The 19203-nt window shown below is 51.0% G+C and overlaps 1 protein-coding gene across 4 annotated transcripts in view; it reads right to left on the bottom strand.

Annotated features, from left to right (window-relative positions):
• Window positions 1-17379, bottom strand: part of KMT2A (lysine methyltransferase 2A) — a 49966-nt gene extending 32587 nt beyond the window's left edge. For 2 of the 4 annotated variants that reach the window (XM_072884365.1, XM_072884366.1), the window contains exons 1-3: window positions 16075-16098; window positions 4676-4745; window positions 743-3411 (exon numbers count right to left, since the gene is read on the bottom strand). In XM_072884365.1, coding sequence (XP_072740466.1) covers window positions 743-3411; window positions 4676-4745; window positions 16075-16083 — 2748 coding nt within the window. In that variant the 5' untranslated portion in view covers window positions 16084-16098. Of the gene's footprint in view, window positions 1-742; window positions 3412-4005; window positions 4191-4675; window positions 4746-16074; window positions 16099-17006 lie in introns of those variants that run through there. The other 2 variants (XM_072884364.1, XM_072884367.1) reach the window with 2 other exon arrangements.
• Window positions 17380-19203: the final 1824 nt, after the last annotated feature.

Genomic DNA, 19203 nt, shown 5'->3' with positions numbered 1-19203 from the left:
GCTCGAGAGCTTTCTTTTTAAAATGCACGCTAGTGATTTTTAACACTAGTGCCATTAAGGAAAGTAAAAGTTTAAATAAAAAGGAAGTATTCTCTGAAAGTGTATTTCACCCACCTTTCTGGTAGCTAGAGGACTGCAGAAAAGGGTAGGTTTGGGGTGGGGGAATGGCGAGATGGAAGAGAGGAAAGCGGTAGGAAGCAGTCCTCCAATCAGATGCAAAATCCCAATGGATTTTGCTCCCGCCCATAAGTGACAGATCATCATCGTGTAAATTAAAAAAAAAAAAAGAAAGAGAGAGAGACTGAGACCAACTTTATCATTAGAAGCCAGCTTTGTGCTTGAGAAGGGCCTACAAGAAACATCGAGGCCAAGAAAGACTACTGCAGTTTGCTGGAACCGTGCTTTTAAGAGTGAGTACTACCGCTCTAGATGATCGCTTTCCTTAGATTTATTTAGCGAAACCTAATAAGCAGCTACGACCTACCGATCTCTAAAAATGCATGCAGCTCCCCCCTGAGCTGACTACACAGCAGCTCCCTCTCCCCCTCGGCTTCTGCCCAGGGCTTCTCGTTTTCGGATCGTTTGCCATCTGTTGCACTAACAGCTGCTTAGCTCGGCACGTTAATTCTTCACGCTTAGGATATGAAAGCTGCTTGTGACTTTCAGCGCGAGTTCAAAATAAGATGCGCTCTAGCAAAAAAACCCAAAAAAACCCCAAACAACCACTTAGAAAAAGGAATACCTGTGCTTTTGGCTGATCTGCTTGTTTGAGGGACTTGCTCTTCTCAATCTTGTACAGCTGGGCTTTGGCCTTTTTCAGAAGACTGGCCACCCTCTTGTCAGTCATTGGCAGTTTGTCTGCTTGAGCCAGCATAGAGCTGATGGAGGAAGCGGAATGTTTAACAGCGCTTGATGAAGGAGCAGAAAGACGCAGGGCTTTTTCCTTCTCCAAAGACGGCACAGCGGGGCTGAGGTCCAGATCTGATTTGTCTAACCCCCCTCTACCTTTCTTGGACGTTTTGGTTTTGATGGCTGCCGTATCTACCAGAGCAGCAGTGGAAACATCTGCCGCAGGATCTGTTGCTGTAGACTTCTTCCGCCCGGCAGTTTTTTTGGCAGACGATGATGCTGCAACGTCTTCGCTGACAACTTTTTCTTTGGGCATTTTACCTACAGGAAACAAAGCAGAGCTGCTCTGAAGTTCTGACCCTTTTCTCCTTTTCTCTTTCCTTGACTCCCGTTTGTTCTCCTTTTCTCTCTCTCTGTCTTTCTCTCTGCTCTTGTCCTTCTCCAGGCTTTTGTCAGCCTCTTTATCTTTGGAGAGCTCCTCTGCCGCCCTGTCCTTGTTTCTGCCTCTCTCTGTCTGGGGACTCGACGTGAACCAGGGGAAGAGAGGAGTAGGGCTACTAGATGTGAAAGGCTCTGCCGGAGTGCTAGTCTGCTTCCTTGGTCTCTGGCTTCTTTCTGCCGATTCCCCAGACTGCGTTAGGGAATGGGAAGGAAAAGTAAAAGTTGAATTTAAGGCACTAGTGGCAAGAGAACTAACAGAAATGCTAGTTAATGAGGAAGAGACAGAAGACTGTGGGGTGAGAGTTGTCAGGTCAGAGGTACTAAGTCTCCCGCTTCTCGTCCTCATGGAGTGCGAAGGAGATCTAGGTTCTGATCGGATGGGGCTAAACACTCTCCTCTTCCGCTTCCGAGAAGAGACACCCGTTGCGGAGGTCCCTGTAGTGGTGCGACCAACCGATGAGGGCAGAGTTACAGATTCAAAGATCCTGGAGTGGGCCTCGCTTGGTGTGAACCTGGGCGCTCTCAGCAGAGGACTTCTCTTGTGCATATCAAACCTCGTTCCAGAGTGAAGAGAAAACAGACGCGCTGGAGCTGTAGCACCTGGCGTTGAGAAGCCGGATGCAAAGCCAACGTCCTCCGGTGTCAGCGGTGGGGGTCTGAAGTTATCGAATATCGGTTTGCGAATAAGACCCTCTTTGGCGTATTTTGCTGATGAGAAGTACTGCGGTTCTGACCTGGAATGCTTCAGGGAGGTCCACCTAAAAGTCGGCTCTCGCAGAATCGACTTCCGTTTCTCTTGCATCGGCGCAGCAGAAGCAGGAAGAAAGGGTGAGGCTAAGGGTATGGTAGGAGGCATAAGCCAAGGGGTATGGTCCGAGATGCTGGAAGCGGGCTGCAGCGGTGGGGGGGGAGTGAGCAAAGGGGGAGGAGGAGAGGAGGAGGACTGCTGCTGCGGCACGCTCGGTAAGGCTGACAGCTTTTTAGCAGCCCTTTGGCCAAAACTTCTTTCTGTTATCGAAAATCTTCTGTTTCTCCTATCGCTGTTATCGTTTTCAGGGGACTGAGAAACAGGCAGCGGTGCGTGAACTTCTGGAGTATTGCTTCGCTCTTCAGAAAGTGTCTGCATCTCCTCGGAAGCCTGGGAGTCCGTAGACGTATCCACGCTGGGGCTACTGGACCGCGAGGAGTCCGAAGACATCTGAGACGAATGCTGAGAAGCAGCGCTGGACTTTTCACTGGAGCCACAAGACGTGGCGCTGAACCTGCTGTTTGGTGTGGATTCTAGTCTGGATATTTTAATAGGAGGATCGTAGTCCTCATCCTCAATGAACCGTTTGGGTGTTTTAATAATCCGTGAAGAGATAGCACTCACAACCGGCATGATGAACTGTCGGATATTTTTGAGCTGGGTTCTCCCCTTCCTGCCCTGCAGTTTGGCTGCTTCTTTCTCAATCTTTTTTTGCGCCCCCTTTTTAGCCCTCTGCAAGAGTTGCTTAGCAATTGCAGCATCCGTCCTTTTGGTGGAAGGTATAATCCTCACGGGCTTAATCCTGCGCGGACTCTGTCTAACAGCAGTCTTTTCTTCTTTCGTAAGAGGTGGCGTGCCGTCCTTCTCTTTGCGAATCCTTTGGGGTTTCTCCAGCTGCGAGTTTACAACTAAGGTCGAGGGAGTCTTTAAACGTTCAGAGGATGGCGGCCTACCTCTCCTGCGCACAATCTGAACGCTCTTCCTCCCAATCTGAAGTTTCGCCCCAGGCTTAAATTTAGATTTCAGTGGGGAGAGCTTACTAGTTCTTAATTTCTTGATTTTAGTTGCTTGTTGAAATGTAGTGGATGGTGACCTTTTGATTTTTTTCAGACTCTCTTTTTCTTCCTTACTGCCCTTCTGAATGTCTGATGCGTCCTCTACTTGTGACAATTTGAACTTCACGCTTGTAAGCGTTGGAGGTCTTCCTCGCCTTTTTTCCCCGCTCTTCAACTCCTTCTTCTTTACTTTCTCCATGGATGTGGTTTCAGACTTGCTCGAAGGGGAACACACTGATGAAGAGTCTGACAGTACAGCTGAACTTCGGTCAGAACTGCTCCGGGGCCTCCCGCGAGGTTTCCGTGGACTAGACTTAACTGCAAGGGAAGTAGAGAATGCAGAACACACCTTAAATTTCTCCGAGTGTCAGACCAGCACTACCCAGGTCATGCAAGTAGTTACTCAGTATCAGTCGTGCTGCCCGTGCAAGTGGCCAAGACATTTCAGTTAACCAAGAAATAAAATACAGTTTTATCAATACATGTAAAGAGTACCTTCCCAACAAACCTCTTCCCCCCTATAAAATATGAAGCAGATTTTTTTTTTTTTTAAAACGCCAGCTTGCCTTTTCACAACTACTGTATATCCGATGGCACAAAACCACTATCGACCTGATGTTGAGAGGGAACAGTAATTCTTAAGGGCACGGGCCACCTGTCAAACACATTAAAAGATTTTTTTTTTTTTTTTAAGCAGATCACAGCTAGCTGAAAGGAAAAAAGAAAAATCCTTCTTCTCTAGTACCATCAGTCTGCACTGCTACAGGATAGGTCAGTAGGCAAGAACAACGTATGGGAAGAGGTTGATACAAGGTAATTTACTAAGAAACCTGTTTTTAGCTTTGAAACACAGTTAGCACTTAGCCTTGTACCTGGAGTCATCAAGCAGATGTGCAAGACTTGATTACTCACCTCCACCAATGCATTTCCATGCATGCCCACCAAACCCAGCTATTCCAGTTCTGGGTCTTCAGAAGGCTCTGACAACGTACTTCGTTCTTCATTTGAAAGACCCTATTAGCAAGGCTCTCCACAGCAGAATTCGCTGGCAAGACCCAGCTGAGTAGATCATTGCGGTGAATGAGCAGAGTGCAGTGCTGAGAACATTTATTGACAAGAATCTAAATCAAAGCTGGGCTCGCTCACTGGCAGTCCCATCATGATTTGATCCTACACCTTGAAAGCTGAAAATGCAACAACTTGGCTACAGCTTATCCTCAAGTATTCTGTATTTGTTTTGTTTCCAAGAAAGTGAAGGTTCCAATTACAGGTCATAATGAGTCTACTGAAAGATACTGAAATATTCAAACCAGTTTTAGATCCTTCCACTTACAATAATTGCCTCTCCAAAACACTAACATGAGGTTTCAAATACTGGTTTCATCAGTATAATTCTTTTACTCAGAGTTCCCCTGTTCTGTAACAGATCAGAGTAAAGAGTCCAAAACTAACTGAGTCGGATCCAAAGACTGGGGTGGCTTTTATGGTGGGTGAGATTTGATGGAACGCACTGGAGAGGCACGGCAAAGCCATCACAAAGGAGAATACAAAGTCAACGTCCAATCCTGCGACTTGAACGTACCTGTGGGGGACCTGGTGGGACTTCGTACTTTGACTTCTTCATCTGAACCAAAACCTAAAAACTGTTCATCCTGCAATGAGAAAGCGGATGGAAATGTGAAGACGTGGATATTAACATTAAAACGAACCTCACTATGATCAAATCATGAAAGGATTCTAGAGGATTTTCCCTCCCCAGGTAACATACTGGCATTTGTTCTTCTAGCAAACAATTGCTAAAAAGGAAATACAACTTTTATATACACATGTAAAGCAGCAACAGTTTACAGCTATGGAACGATCAAAAAGAGTTATGGGGAAACAAAGGACAAGCATACATGGAAACAAACCCTTAATGCATAAAATCTGCTGCTCATATCAAACCACAAAGGTCTACTCTTATAATTTATTATTCAAACTACCCTAAAGACATGCTCCAGCAAAAGACGCATTTCCATGTTTATTTTTCTAGTACAAATGTAGACTAACTTCCTCCAAACTCATTTAAAAGCCTCTCTGGATGAGCAGAAGCATCTGAGGTCTATAATTCTGCCTGAGCATCCTGGAGCTCGAGCAAGACCTCAGGGCTCGCTCCAGTCCTGTTCCGACAGCTTCCCAGAGGGAGGGCTTGCCACCTGCTCCCACAAGCCCCAACAGAGATGCTTATGGCCCTTGGAAGGAAATCGCATGATTTCAGCATCTCTTTAGACTCTACAGAGATTGGCAGGCCTTCAGATGAATCCCACCCCGCCAGCTCCATCACACAACAACCTCCAAGCCTGGCTAAGGATCGAGTTCAAGTAGACTAAAGCTACTGATGGGAAGACAGAGTCACCCCTAAGACGCAAGCATCATTTGTACACCCCAAGAGCCATGGTCTGTCACAGCACTAAATATCTAGAAACACTGCAAACCAGTAAGGTAGCAGAACGAGCTTTCTCTCAGAGGCACCAAAGGTTGCTTCCTCTCTTACAGTTCCCAGCAAAGTCACCACCAAAAAAGCATTACTTGCTGAGGGACTGCAACTGTTACCAATTGTTACATTTCAAAGAATAATGACATTAGTAGCCACGGAGGTAACGTTACAGAACATCAAGCGCAATTTTCTTAAAAATTGACTCTTGATTACAGTAAAGGTGGGTTTTGTTGTTGGGTTGGTTTGGTTTTTTTTTTTAAATTCACTTCAGACTTTGTCTTTAGGAGAGAAAAGCCGATTGTAAAGCTTTTGTAAAGCATTGTAAAGCTTTTCCCCTGACAGAGGCATGACATTAAAGGCACTCTTGTTCACAGTAAGACAGGTTTTTCAGGGAGCATGCAAAAATGTCAGTCCTATTCATCTGCCACCAAAATTTGTGACACGTTTTTGTTTTCACGTTGTTCCAGCTTTCCTAGTCCGATTTCACCTAAAGTATTTATGTTCGCCAGTCTTAAGTTTCCTCTGAACTTTGAAAACAGAGATGTCACTTGTTGCTTGCTTCTTTAAACCACTGTGCAACGTGGCCGCATGCTAGAAAGTAATTATGCTGTTTCTGTAACAATTTGAGTATGCAAAGAGCTTTGAGGAGAGCAAGTACTGCAAGAACAGTATCCTGAAAGTAAAAAGGTGCAACACTGTGAACAGGAGAAGGTAAGCTGTGCAAAGAAATAACACCATTTCCTGACGTAGCTTAGGCCTGATGAAAGACTTTGTCAAAACTGCCTTTTTTCCACCTTGTGCTTTGTGCACTAAATTCCTAATTCATCTACTTACAGGACAGACCACGAAGAAAGTCTCAGCTACTGAAACCACAGTTTGAAGGAATTAAACCACACGCACCGAGACCTGTACCTGTGTCTACAGGAAAGTCGTGGTGTGATAAGAAGCAGCGAGGCTTAAGACAGACTATTTCTAAAAATTTTCTGCTTGGTTTCTGTTTGACAAGCCTCATTATTAAACAATTCAAATAGAGTAAATATTCTGAACAGAAGGCCATTCAAGTTTTCCATGCAAATAATGCTCTAGCGAGTCAAATAACATACATACACACTTAGGCTGCAGTTCATAATAGCTGTAAGCAAATATCACTGCACACTGCTGGAGAGGGTGACGGTCCTGCCCTTCCCCACATCCCTGCTGCCTATCTCCTCTTTGCAGTTGCAGCAGTGATGCGAAGAAAACCGGAAAAAGCAATGATAAAGCAATGTAAGAGAAATAAAATTACGCCAAAACGTGTTGTTTCTACCCACAGAACCTTGCATCATGCAGAACCGCCCCCCCCCGAGACCCTTCCCCAAAAGGGAAAAGCTACCACTTCTCAGCTTTAACCCTCCAGTAACAAAACTGGAGCGAGAAAGGCTGCAGAAGCGCCCGGCTCCCCGCTCGCCTGCGCACAGCACTGCGGATCAACGCCCGTCACGCCTGCCTGCCGCTCCCCGAGCACGTGGGCTCGCTGCAAGATGTAAACACTGCTGCGCAGGCACTGCCTTCGCGGGACGCACGCCCGGGGAAAAGGGTCCCCGGCACCCACAAAGGGAGAGGCTGTTCACAGAGACAGACTGGGGCCGAAATGGGCTAAACACCGAGAATGCAAGCAGAAAGACAACAAGCTACCTGGGAACAGCTGGGTTTAGAGATGCAAAGGGAAGAGCCCCTCGGCCCATGCGACTTCTTCTTCATTAGCCTACCAAAAATTGAGACCTGCAGCACTCTCAAACACACGATCACGTGCATGTAGCGTACACTGGGTACAGAGAAAGGCCGAACAACGCCGGCTTTTGTGTGTATGAGCACATCTCCCCCAAGGAAACAGAACTTACTGCTGCAAGCAGAAGACTCTCAAGGCATGTATACAGCCCTGTATAGCTGAAACCTATAGACTGCTTGGTTAAAAAGACAGCAGTGATTTCCTTCCACAGAACGATTCATTTCCAAGTCTCCCAGCTCTAACTGAACAGCTCCCCAGCGCTTCGTTCGTTTGCTGTGCAGGAATGGCTCTGAGCAAGGGGCAGCTCGCCGGCTGTCCTTCCAGAACCACAACGCTGCAGCCCGAGAAGCACCCCCGACAAAGGCAGAGCCCTCCCCACCGTCAGCTCTAAGGACTGGTCACATTTCCAACAGACCATTTAAAACACTCAACACTACATAAACAAACAAATTATTTTCAGGAAGAGTAACAGACACAAAGACTTATTTACAAGATTGAATTAGAGACCATCCCTGCCCAGAGAGGCAAGTAAGTTCAGCGCAATCTAAAATAATACCTTATGCTGAAATCAGTTACTGGCGCTCGGCTTACACGTGCCTGAAACACTCACTGTTGGCCAACTACAGCACACCCCCAACAAAGGAGCAGATGTGTCTAATAGTAAATAGTCTCATGCAGTTGCAAATACAAATAGCCTCATACACAACAACAAAGTTGCAGGGGGGCTGACTGTGTGTGGTTAGACCTTAGGAACAGGAAAACAAGCACGCGATTAAAGTTATGACTTGACAGTACGGTGGTCAAAGGCAGCAGCATCACACGACACAAGTGTATTTTCTGCTACCTGCTCTTCTGCCCGGAAGGGAACATGGGGCCTGAAGACACACAGGAACCCGTAAGTGTGGCCTTCTAATGCTCCAGCCACCCGTCCACCTTTTTGTGCTCTATGAAGAGAAAGAGGTACTTGACTTTTAATTCCCCCAAGAAGTTTGTTCAGATCTGCTTCCCTGCTGCCTGGCCCAGATGAGGATTTTCATACAAGCACGTGGTGAAGATGGCTGGAGGGATGAGGAAACAACGCGTGATTTCTGCAGGAGGAATCCCCATTCCTGCTATCCTGAAATGTCTATCCCCACCCCAGCTATCACCAAGCACCCCTGACAGATACACCTTCTCTACAGGTATTTGCGGGCTGGGACCACGACACGAATAACAAAACGCAAGTCAAGACTGTTAGTCATGTCTGCCTCCAAGTTCACGTGGCTACTATGAACGTTTTCTTCATTTTCTTATTCGGGGTCCTAAAATCCATATTATTTTATTTGCGGCTACTAAATCTGTACTTCCTGTATTTTTGACACGTGCCTGTCCTAACCCACAACCGGAACCTACATTATTTTTAAACCGAGTGTCGTTACCTTGCTTTTCCAATGGGATACATGAATTCTGGCTTTGGCCTGATGTCCTGGGAACGATCAGTTTTTCTCGTTTCCTACCAAGCCATCACCAGAACTGCCTACAGTCAAAAGGCGCTCTCCACAAAATGATCGCTTTGGCTTCATGTACAACTACAAGTAGCATGACCAATACATCATTCGGGTTTGTTCAGTGACATTCGTGAGTGTGTCTGTGACCTCAAAACGGCCGTTCTCACTGTCTCAGAAGGCAGCCTTGTAAGTTACTGGAGAAGATCGAGAAGGCCACTAAACACCAGTACGCGTTTGCCAGGCTACACCATCCAGTTGGCCATCGCATGTCCAAATGTAGTTTTGAGGCAAATGAAGCAGGAACAGCCTCCCTCCAGTTTTTCAGAAGTGACTATAAAGCACGACAGATGGAGAGCGATTAAAAACCATAAGGGTTTTGAACGTGACCTCATTTACCTGAGAAAGAATAATGCAACACAAAAAAGGTCACTCGGGATTATAAATAAAAGGATGAGGGAAGGCTTGCCTCATGTGCAAGACATGAAGCCTGACCAAGCAGGCAAGGGGCGATCTCTTGATGGGCAGCAGAGCTTCCACCTACATCTCCCACTCAAACATTACACTACCTCAACTGGTGTAAACCTCAAAGTTGTGAGCAGATGGAGAGAGGCTTTTCCTGAAGTAACCCAGCTACTACATGAACAGAAAAGTTGCAAGCAGATCTCTATTACAACGTTCTTGAGCGAAATTACTTTTCAAAGAATTTCCAACTAAAGATCTCAGAGGAAAATCTACCTTCAAATGAGAACCTATCCTGAAGGTACTGACGGATGTTCCCATCTCTGTCTGAGGAATAACGGCATAACCCATAGCACTATGGATCCATACAGTTGCACGGGACCGTCAGCACAGCTGTCAGAAGCACTAAACCAGCAACGCAGCAGTTCCAAATCAGCTCTTGAAAAGGTTTATTCAATTTTACAATAGGGTTATCAGAACAATGCTTTACTTCTCTTTCTGTTCATCCTCTTGGTTTTGGCCCCAATTATACCACACCTCATCTTCTTGGAAAGAGATAAGCTATTTTTAGAAGCTCATTCAGAAGCCTGCTTAGTAACTACGGCACAGTATCTAACAGAATCCTCTTCTTTCAGCAGAGTAAACATCCTCAGAGGTTGGCAACAGGTAACCCCGAGATGAACGCCGGGTGCACTCTGCGCTTGTATCAAGAGCAGAGTCATCTGGGAGGTCAGGGAGATGGTCCCCAAGCGATTGCTTGCGATGCAACGCTGCTAATAAGCGGCGGAGCACTTGGGATTACTGTTACGTACTGACTCGGCTGAGGGTCCGCTCGTCTTTTCATTCTCTCATTAGACCAAAGCTCTGAATGGGAGTGACGCACAGACTCTGCTGGGGCTTCGCATCGAAACAGCACCGATCTACACAGCACGTTCCGAGAGCACAGAACAGCTCTTGGCTGGGTCACCTCCACACGACAACCCCCAAACTAGAACGACGGGAGGATACGCTCCCGGCACCGCATTGCACTGTACCCTCAGCAATCAACCACGACAATACAACCACGATTAGGACTGCAGCTTCCCGAGTCCCTCGGACAATACCTAGTTTCAGAATTAGAAAGAGCAAGTTGCTCTTTACGGGGCTCAAGGGCAGTGAGCACCCATCCTGACAGTATTACCGAGCACACAGATCAGTCTTGACAGCTTGCTAGAAGGAAAATGAGAATATCCAGTGTTAGGAGGTAACAATACAGCCAGCCTCTCTCTATCTTGCCAAACGGCGAGCAGCAGAACAGACTAACTTACAGCAGCAGCCCACTAACAAAATACAGTTGGTCCCTGCTTTGCACAGAGTCCCGGTTCCATCCTGGATGAGAAATTCTAATTTACAACTTCCAGCCTGAACAAAGAGGGATGCTTTTCAGAGCACCTGAAACAGTCTCATTCCGGTCACAACACGCTTTCAATACCACCTCCAAGGAAGAGGGTCAGCCAAACTATTACCTAGAAAGATTTAGCTTGCACCCGGCGAGAGAAAAGCGAGACCAAAGCCTCCTGGACCACATCTAAGAGACCACTGGCAACGCACCACTTCTGGCAAGCGAAATCTCTCTCTCTTCTGGTTCCATAACAGACATTTAGAAAGCAATGCTTCAGCCGGACTTGGACAACTGAGGAAAGAATTCTAGAGCTTGTTGTTAAATAAAAGTAGACGTAACTAATACAGCTGCCCAATGTACCAAAGCAGTGGGCTGCAAAACTTCAGCTACTTCTGCAGACGTGTGGCTACGCTCTAAAGTTGCTGTATTGAGGCATTTAAAAAGTCTTTAGTAGTGGCAAACTTGTCCTTCTCTCCTAAAGAAATGTACACCACCCAGCAAAGCACGGAAGTGTCGTTAAAGTTGAACTGTGCTTTGTAGCTTGGCTCAGAGGGGAACGGCTCACCCCTCTATGGGAATTTTGTGGTATCCCTTGACCTTAAGGTCCGAGAATTCACTTGCTATTGATGCACAAGACTGAACCGAGGGGACTGACATGATGAACTGCAATACTCTCAGTAAAAAACAAGTTCATCAAAACCCCAGAGAGGCTTACATTGTGTGGCCACCTAGCTAAAAGGATCTAATTGCCAGAGAAGCATCACATTCGAGTAGTTTTGCAAGAACCCATGCTCTTTGCCAAAGTCACCCCCAGCAGCCACCAATGCTGGAGAGACACGCAAGATGCAGCATCTCATCAGCGACTCCCTTTGTCTGTTCTTTACCAAGACTTCACTGCAAAACAGCCTGGACTTCCTAAGAGACTGGAGGGGACGAGGATGCCTTCTAGTAAATGCCAGATACAGTTTCCTCAGGAAGTCTACAGGACAGGTCAAGAAAAGGAGCCGTGGTTTAACCCCAGCTGGCAACTAAGGCCCCCCCCCAGCTACTCACTCTGTCCTCCCTGGTGGGACAGGGGAGAGAATCAGAAGAGCAAAAGTGGAAAACTCGAGGGCTGAGATAAAGACAGTTTAATAGGGAAAGCAAAAGCTGTGCACACCAGCAAAGCAAAACAAGGAATTCCTTCACTGCTTCCCGTGGGCAGGCAGGTGTTCAGCCATCTCCAGGAAAGCAGGGCTCCAGCACGCGTAACGGTGACTTGGGAAGACAAACGCCGTCGCTCCGAACGTCCCCCCCTTCCTCCTTCTTCCCCAGCTTTACGTGCTGAGCACGACGCCACATGGTACGGAACAGCCCTTTGGGCAGCTGGGGTCAGCTGTCCCGGCCGCGTCCCCTCCCAGCTCCTTGTGCCCCCCAGCCCACTCGCTGGTGGGGTGGGGTGAGGAGCAGAACAGGCCTTGACTGAGTGTCAGCACTGCTCAGCAGGAACGGAAACAGCCCTGGGTTATCGGCACTGTTTCCAGCACAAATCTGAAACGTAGCCCCACACCAGCTACTGTGAAGAAAATTAACTCTATCGCAGCCAAAACCAGCACAAGTGACAAATCTTTGCTGGTTTGCGACCTGAACCAACAAAACCAAGTCCCTCTACCGGAAGGCTCCCTCTGAACACAGGTTACCTGTGTTTCTCTTCGCTGAAACCTGAACAAAATGCCTCCTTGCCGCAGTTTTACTTCACGTAATACAGTGCCTTTTCCCACGTCATTCTCACTGCTTACAAGTGGTACGGGCAGGCGGCTTTGGCACCACAGCTGGAAAACCTGCAGCAAGCGTGTTCCCTCACACACGTCTGCAGGAGAAAAGTGCCTGTGCGTGCTGTCACCCACTTGCTGGTGGAAGCCACGGGCACCGTTTCGCATGCATTCAACAGGTCAGGAGGATGCAACCTCAGCAGGGACGCACTTGGAAGCCTGTTAGAAGAGGCTGAGAAGTGAACTACTGACTCAAAGAGTTACCCAGTCTCTTCCCTCATTTCCTCCGAACGCGGTACAGTAAAATCTGTAGTTCAGCGCTTTGATGATGATACGGAAGCAGACAATGAAACACATTGCTGCAAGAGTCTGTCCTGTGAGTTTTCCAGCTAAAGGAAGTGCTACATCGAAAAGCCCCCGGTGCAAACTGGTCAGTGCGCATTGCTGCTGCTTCTGAAACCATCCTATCGAGCCATCACCGCTGTCACCGCTGTCGGTGAGACGAGTGACATCACCTTCCATCAAAAGCAGCTTCTCACGGGGAACCCCAAATTCCTTTCTGCCAAAAAGCTTCACAAAACCACTCCTCTGAGGGTTTCGAGTACTGTGTAACGCTGACCGAATTGCAGAAACGGGAAACTCACCAGGACGGTTAAAACATGTACTTGTATTTTCACGCTTCCGACAAAGGAGGGCTCGAGTCTTCAGAAAGGAGGAGAAGTGTGAAGAAGCCCTCCATCTCTCGGGCCACGATCTGTATCATCTTCACCACGTGCCTCTTGTTTTACATCAACACCTGCGAGCGTTTATCTCCCCATGCACGTGCAGTAATCATGTTACCAGCAACAGGCAGGGCTCTACACCTCTACTTCACAGATTAAACACCCAGGCAGTTTTACAGTGACCATTCAATGTAACACCAGGAGAGGAAATCTTGAGGCAGGCAGAATTTTAACGTCCGTGGAGGAGAGAAATTATCTGTACTTCCAGATCAGGCGTGACCGTGGAGGCAGCAGGGAAGCCACCCCTTCTGCGCAACACATGCATCTAGTACCATTTCAAAACAAGCCAGCCATCAGTGAACACCTAGACTCTAACATTTACCTCGTAAAAAATTATGATCCATGTATAATTACAGCAGTGCTACTAGAGGCACCATCATCGCTACTACGTTCTGTTGCAAACCTCGAGTTTCTGCAACTTTCAAGCTGATGCAGATTTATGGAGTAAACTGTCAACGTGCATCCAACACGCTCTCAACTTTTATGTCCCAAAGCTTCACTTAAACTTCAGAGACAGGGAGGGAGCTCCGAAGTGACAGGCGTAGCAGGTATCTAGCAATTATACACAAGCTTCTCTTATACCAAATATCAACATAACAAATCAAGAAAACACAGCCCAATTTCCCTTATGACTAAAGTGTCATTCGCATCAAGCAGAAATCCAGGGCGAATGCCACCGTTTTCAACCAGTTACAGCTTTACTGTGCAAAAAGTCCCCCCGCAACTCTTGCGGTGCCAAAATCAAATATCATAATGTTGCTCCCTTAAAGCGAGCTGGTTTCAGGATAAGTCAGCGAAACACTGAGCTGCAGCAGAAGTCAAGGATTCGTACCAAGTCACCAGAAACCCGGGGAGGACGCAATGCATCCCAGAATTCATCTACCTTTTAGATGAGAAATAAGATCTGCTACGTTCCACAACGTGGGCAAGGAGACAAGGGAAAGACTGAGCATAATACTCACTCTGGACTTTTTTGTTACATCAAATTTTGATGGTAACGCACAATTTCAACAGGTACTTACACAAGTGAACCCTGGAATGCAGCATGCCACCAAGAGGTCAAAAAAAAAGCAATCCGAGCAGAAATCGTACATAAAAAGATAATACAGCTTCCTCCCCTGATCGCCACGGGCTCCCAAACTCAACGCAACAACTTGGGAGTTTATTCCCGATGCAGAATGCCAACTGGGCTGAAGGTTTTAACTGGCTTGGTTCAGGCTTGCACCCTCAACCTTGCAGAGGGGAACGGGGCAAGCATCAGGCAGTTATTCGAAGGACGTGGCAAGCCCCAGTAAGCAGGGGTCTTCTCAAAGCCCCCCTCTAGAAGAACATCTCCACGCAATGCAGGGTACCACACCGGCACCAAAACTTCACCGTTTCAGCACCAACACACAGCCGCCCTCTCCTCGAAAGAGGCACCCACATGCTGATTTCCTAGATGTGCTAGAGCTCTTTTCACGTCCCCCACTCCCACCCCGCAGAGAACTCGTACCACGGGAGAGAAGAGCTTGTCCTAGCACTTCTAGTGACCGGCAGCAGTGGTGGGATCTTCACTATAACTATAACGCATGCAGAACAAGTCATCGGTCAGAAGAAATAGGTCCTTCAACGCAAAAATGCTTTGTTTCTTGAGCTCACCAAAAGAAACCAACTCAGAGAGCCAACTAAATCTGCACAGTTGAGAGCATCCGCCCTCCGAGTACGCCGGCACACGTTGCAAATTCAGAGTGAGGAAAAGCACCCTGGGTCTACCCCTTCCCTGCTCACGAGCGGTCAGGTGCATCTCAACCTACAGACACCAAGCCACAAAGAACTTTCATCGTTACTTTCCACTGTATGTAATGTTATTAGGCAGAAGTTTTTAGTAGCTAAATAGAAAAGTGATGCTAGAAGTAAAATTCTTAACATACAAGAGGCACCGTCTTCATCAGATGCTAGCATCAAGCTATTTCATTTTAAAGCAAAGATGCCCTAAAGGCCAAACTCACAAAGATCTTTCAGAGACGTTTTAGAGGTTTTTCGAGATGCAAAAATATACTTTAAGACAGTTGGAATAAAAAAAATATAGTCCAATCAATGTCAATGTAGAGGAAAAAAAAAGAAAAAAGAAACAAAGCAATTTACCTCCCCCCACATAAAAACCTCCCAAGTTGTTAACTCTGTGGTCAGGTTGGTTAGCCAGATTTCAGTCATTTCTGCCACCGAACTAGCGCTTGTGAGATATTAACTTCTTTCAAGTAGACCCGGTAAATTCCATTGAACCTGGTCTACTGCAAAGAGAAAAATGGGCAAGTATCCTAAAGCACAGCCTGTAAGACACCGGTATTAAATAAAAGGGATGCTGGCGGGCAGTTCGAGTTAAAACCCGAAGTGCTGTACTGGTGAGGCTAAAAGCGTTTCCACGACCAGCTCTGCACGTGCAAACACGACCTCCTTCCTCCCCGCACCGCAGCCTGCTGGAGCTGGAACTTTGCAGCTCAGGAATTACTCTAGCTCATCCACGAGTGGCTAGCTCCACTTCTCGGCACCCAACAGAAAACACCAACACCAAGCCGGAAAGACACAAGAAAACTATTTTTATGCCTGTTTTAATAAACTCTGGTATCGCCAGCGATAGAAAAGCAAAGCAACTGCTCTTTAAACGGGCAAAATATGGACAAAGATACGCTCACCCGCTCCGCAGCTGACAATCTGCCTGGAGAAGAAGAGAGAGCACTGGCCTTTCAAAAAAAAAAAAAAATTTTTTTTTTTTAAAAAAAGCATTCCTGCTACAGAGGAGCCAGAGAATTTCCTTGCCGACGCAAGGACACAGCTAACAAGTGCTGCAAAACAAGAACCGAAGGAAAGCAACGCTGCAGCTTGTAGTAAGTAACACACCCCCATCATGTCTTCCCTGTTCTGTCAATAGGTGGGTTGTTGTCAGACTCTTGCTCTGGCTGCCTTCGAAAGGCTTAAAAAAAAAAAAAAAAAAATGAAGGCAGGAAGAAGAGCAACTCAAAAAAAAAAAAAAGAAAAAAAAAAAAAAAGAAAGAGAGCCAGCCAGCTCTCCGGGTGCCAGCGAACCGCGCTGCCCGGCCCCGCTGCCCCGGGCTCTGCCTGGGCGGCCGAGGGGAGGGGGGCGGCGTGCGGCGCCCACCGCGGGGCAGGCAGGAGGGGCCGCCGCCCCGGCTCCCCGCCTCGGCCCGGCGCCGGTCCCCCGAGCCCCCTCTCCCGGAGAAGGACGCCTTACCCCGCAGAGCATCCTCCGCAACGGGGAGAGCCGCGAGCCCGGCCCCGCGCCCCGCTTCGCCCCCCGCGGGGAGAGGAGCCGCCGCCCCCCGGCCCCATCCTACCTCCCGGTGGCGGGGAGCGCGCTCCTCACCCCCGCGGCGGGCGCGGGAGAGGGAGCGGCGGGAGGAGGATAATGGAGGCGGCGGCGGCGGGGAGGACACACCGGCGGCAAGTCGCGTGCGCGGGGAGGGACCGCGCGGCGCGGAGGCGGAGGGCGGCCGGCACCCGCCCGCCCGCCCGCCCGCCGCGCCGGGCTCCCCACCGATTCCCCCCCCCCCGCCCCGCCGCCGCGGGCAGACGGCGGCGGCCCGGCGGCGGGGCGCGCCCTTTGTGCGGGGAGCGGGAGCGGCGGCGCGGGCCCCGCGGGCGCGGTAGGTGTGTCCGGGCGGCGCGGGCAGGGGGTGTGCGGGCAGGGGGTGTGCCGCCCGCCGGGGCGGAGCGGGGATGCTGCGGGCCGGGACCCGCGGGCCGCGCCGCGCCCTCCCTCCCCGCCGCCGTCGTCGTTCACCCCCCACCCCCGCCCCGCCGCCCCTCCTCACCTCTCCGCTGCCCGCCTCGGCGCCGCAGGCCGCGCGGAACCGCCGCAGGTTGATGCCGATGGCGGCCGAGACCTGGAGCGCCGCGTCGAAGCCGGGTCCCACCCCGGCCGCGGGGCCCCCGGAGCCGCCGGAGCCCGGCGCTGCCCCGCCTCCCCCGCTTCCCGCCGCCCCGCCGGAGCACGGGCCGCCGCGCTCCCCCTCGCCCGCCGCCGCCGGCGCCGCCGCCGGTTCGGCGGCTCGCAGGCTCCGCACGGCCGGCACCCGCAGCCGGGACCCCCCCAGCCCCCGGCGGCCCCAGCCGCCGCTGCCGGGCCGGGCAGGGAAGCGCCACCGACCGCTGTGCGCCATCTTTACTGTGAGGCGACGAGCCAGAGAGCGGGGCCGGGCCGCGCCCCGCGCCCTGGATATCGCTTGTCCGGCCCGCAGAGGTCCTGCATAACAGCGGGTGCTATGCAGGTTGCGGGGCCCCGCCATCCCGCCGCCCGGGCGTCTGGGTAAGCCATGCGCGGCGAGTGCTGGCCCGGCATAACGCTGGGCGATATGCAGGGCCCCGGGCCCGGGCCCCAGCGCGGCCCGCCGCCCTGGATAGCGCAGCCTGCCGCCGCCGCGGTCCCCGATAACTCGGAGGACCATGCAGGCGCGGGGCACCTCGCGGGCCGGCCCCAGAACCTGGCTGCCGCAGAACCGGGCCGCAAGCAGCCCGCATAACCGCGACGGCAATGCCGAGCGAGAACGCGAGCCGCCGGCGCCCGGGACCGCGCATACGGCACAGGCCGCCCCGCCAGCCCCCTCCATAGCGCCAGGCCGTATGCGGGGCGCGGGGCGCCGCTCGGCGCGGCCCCGGGCCCGGCATGGGGCGCGAAGCGCGGGCGGGCGCCCCGCATACCGGCGGCGCGCAGGCAGGGCGCGGGGCCGGCGGCGAGGCGGGAGGGCGGCGGGGCGGGCCCGGCCTGCGGGGACCGCCTGACAGGGCCCCTCGGCCCCTGACAGGGCGCCCGGCCCCCCGGCTCCGCGGGCTCCCTCCGGCTGCACCCACCCTTCTCCCGGGCCGGTGCGGAGCGAGGGCCGGGGCGCGGGGCCTGCCCGGGAAGCCGGGGATGGCCCCGCGAGCGAGCGAGCCGCGCTCTAGGGGGAGAGAACAGCCGCCCAGGCAGGTGTGAAGGGGTGGCGGCACGGAGGTACCGTGGGCTGCTGTTGTCAGCCCTTCCCCTCCGCGTCCCCGTCCGCCGCCTACCTCGCCCGGCTTGCCCTCTTGGCCGGGTCGGTGTCCCGCCAGGTGCCACCTCCACGAAGAAGGTAATGGCGATGGCACTAGGCCAGCAGCTCCCTCTGGTCCCCGGCGTCACACCGCAGGCTCGCCTCCATCTTGTACAGCACAGCAAGAAGGGGGTTAACGTCCAACAAGTGCCCGCTGTACTTCCTGAGAAAAGCAACACTGCAAACGCACGAGTATCGGTTATAAACCCCCTCTATTTGGGGAACATAAGATACCTGTTTCCTTTAAAGCTCATGAACTGAAGGGAGAGAAAGGCTGTTTGCCCCTCACGGAAGCAACCACACAGTATCTGTGATGTTAAAGAGGACAGAAAAGCTGCTGGAGCCCATTGGGTTTACAGGTGCCGCTTGCCACTTATTGGTGCCGGGGGTCTGCTTTGGGAGCAGGGGCTCCCGAGCACTTCCAGGGAGAAGAATTGAAGTTAGATGGTTTCTGTCTCTCTAGGGAGCGTGAAAGGGGCTGGAGCGTTTTCAAGCTCTCCCATGCTTTCTCAGTCGAGTTTAACCCAATCCTCCCAATGAAGCTGGTTTGACAGACCCCGTGACCCAGCACTGGTGCGCGAGCTGCAGCACAGGGCCCCTTGTGAGTGCCTACAAGCGTCCGCCCCAGAGACAGCGGTACGCGCAGGTCAGAACAAGTCACACGGTGCAGGCAGGCCTTGGAGTGGGATCAGGCAGACTTGCTTTCAGGGAGGTTCTTCTGGGGCCAGAAGCCTTCTGCAAATCAAGACGACACTTTAAATTCCACGGTGTGACCTCTCTGTCTGTCTCTCATCAAGTAGTACGTACGACAGCCCCCCGCCGAGGGGCCTGATGGGTTCCCCTCGCAGGTATTTATCTGCTGGGCGATGGGTTTGTGAAGATGGGAGCGAAGAGCTCCCAGGGCGGGGCTGTTTTGGGGGCCGGCCTTCACCCTCACCGG

The sequence above is a fragment of the Ciconia boyciana genome, chromosome 20 (genome assembly GCF_034638445.1).
Source record: "Ciconia boyciana chromosome 20, ASM3463844v1, whole genome shotgun sequence".
Taxonomy (NCBI): Eukaryota; Metazoa; Chordata; class Aves; order Ciconiiformes; family Ciconiidae; genus Ciconia; species Ciconia boyciana.
Note: the sequence above shows the minus strand (reverse complement) of the source record. Positions and strands in the feature narration are given on the sequence as shown.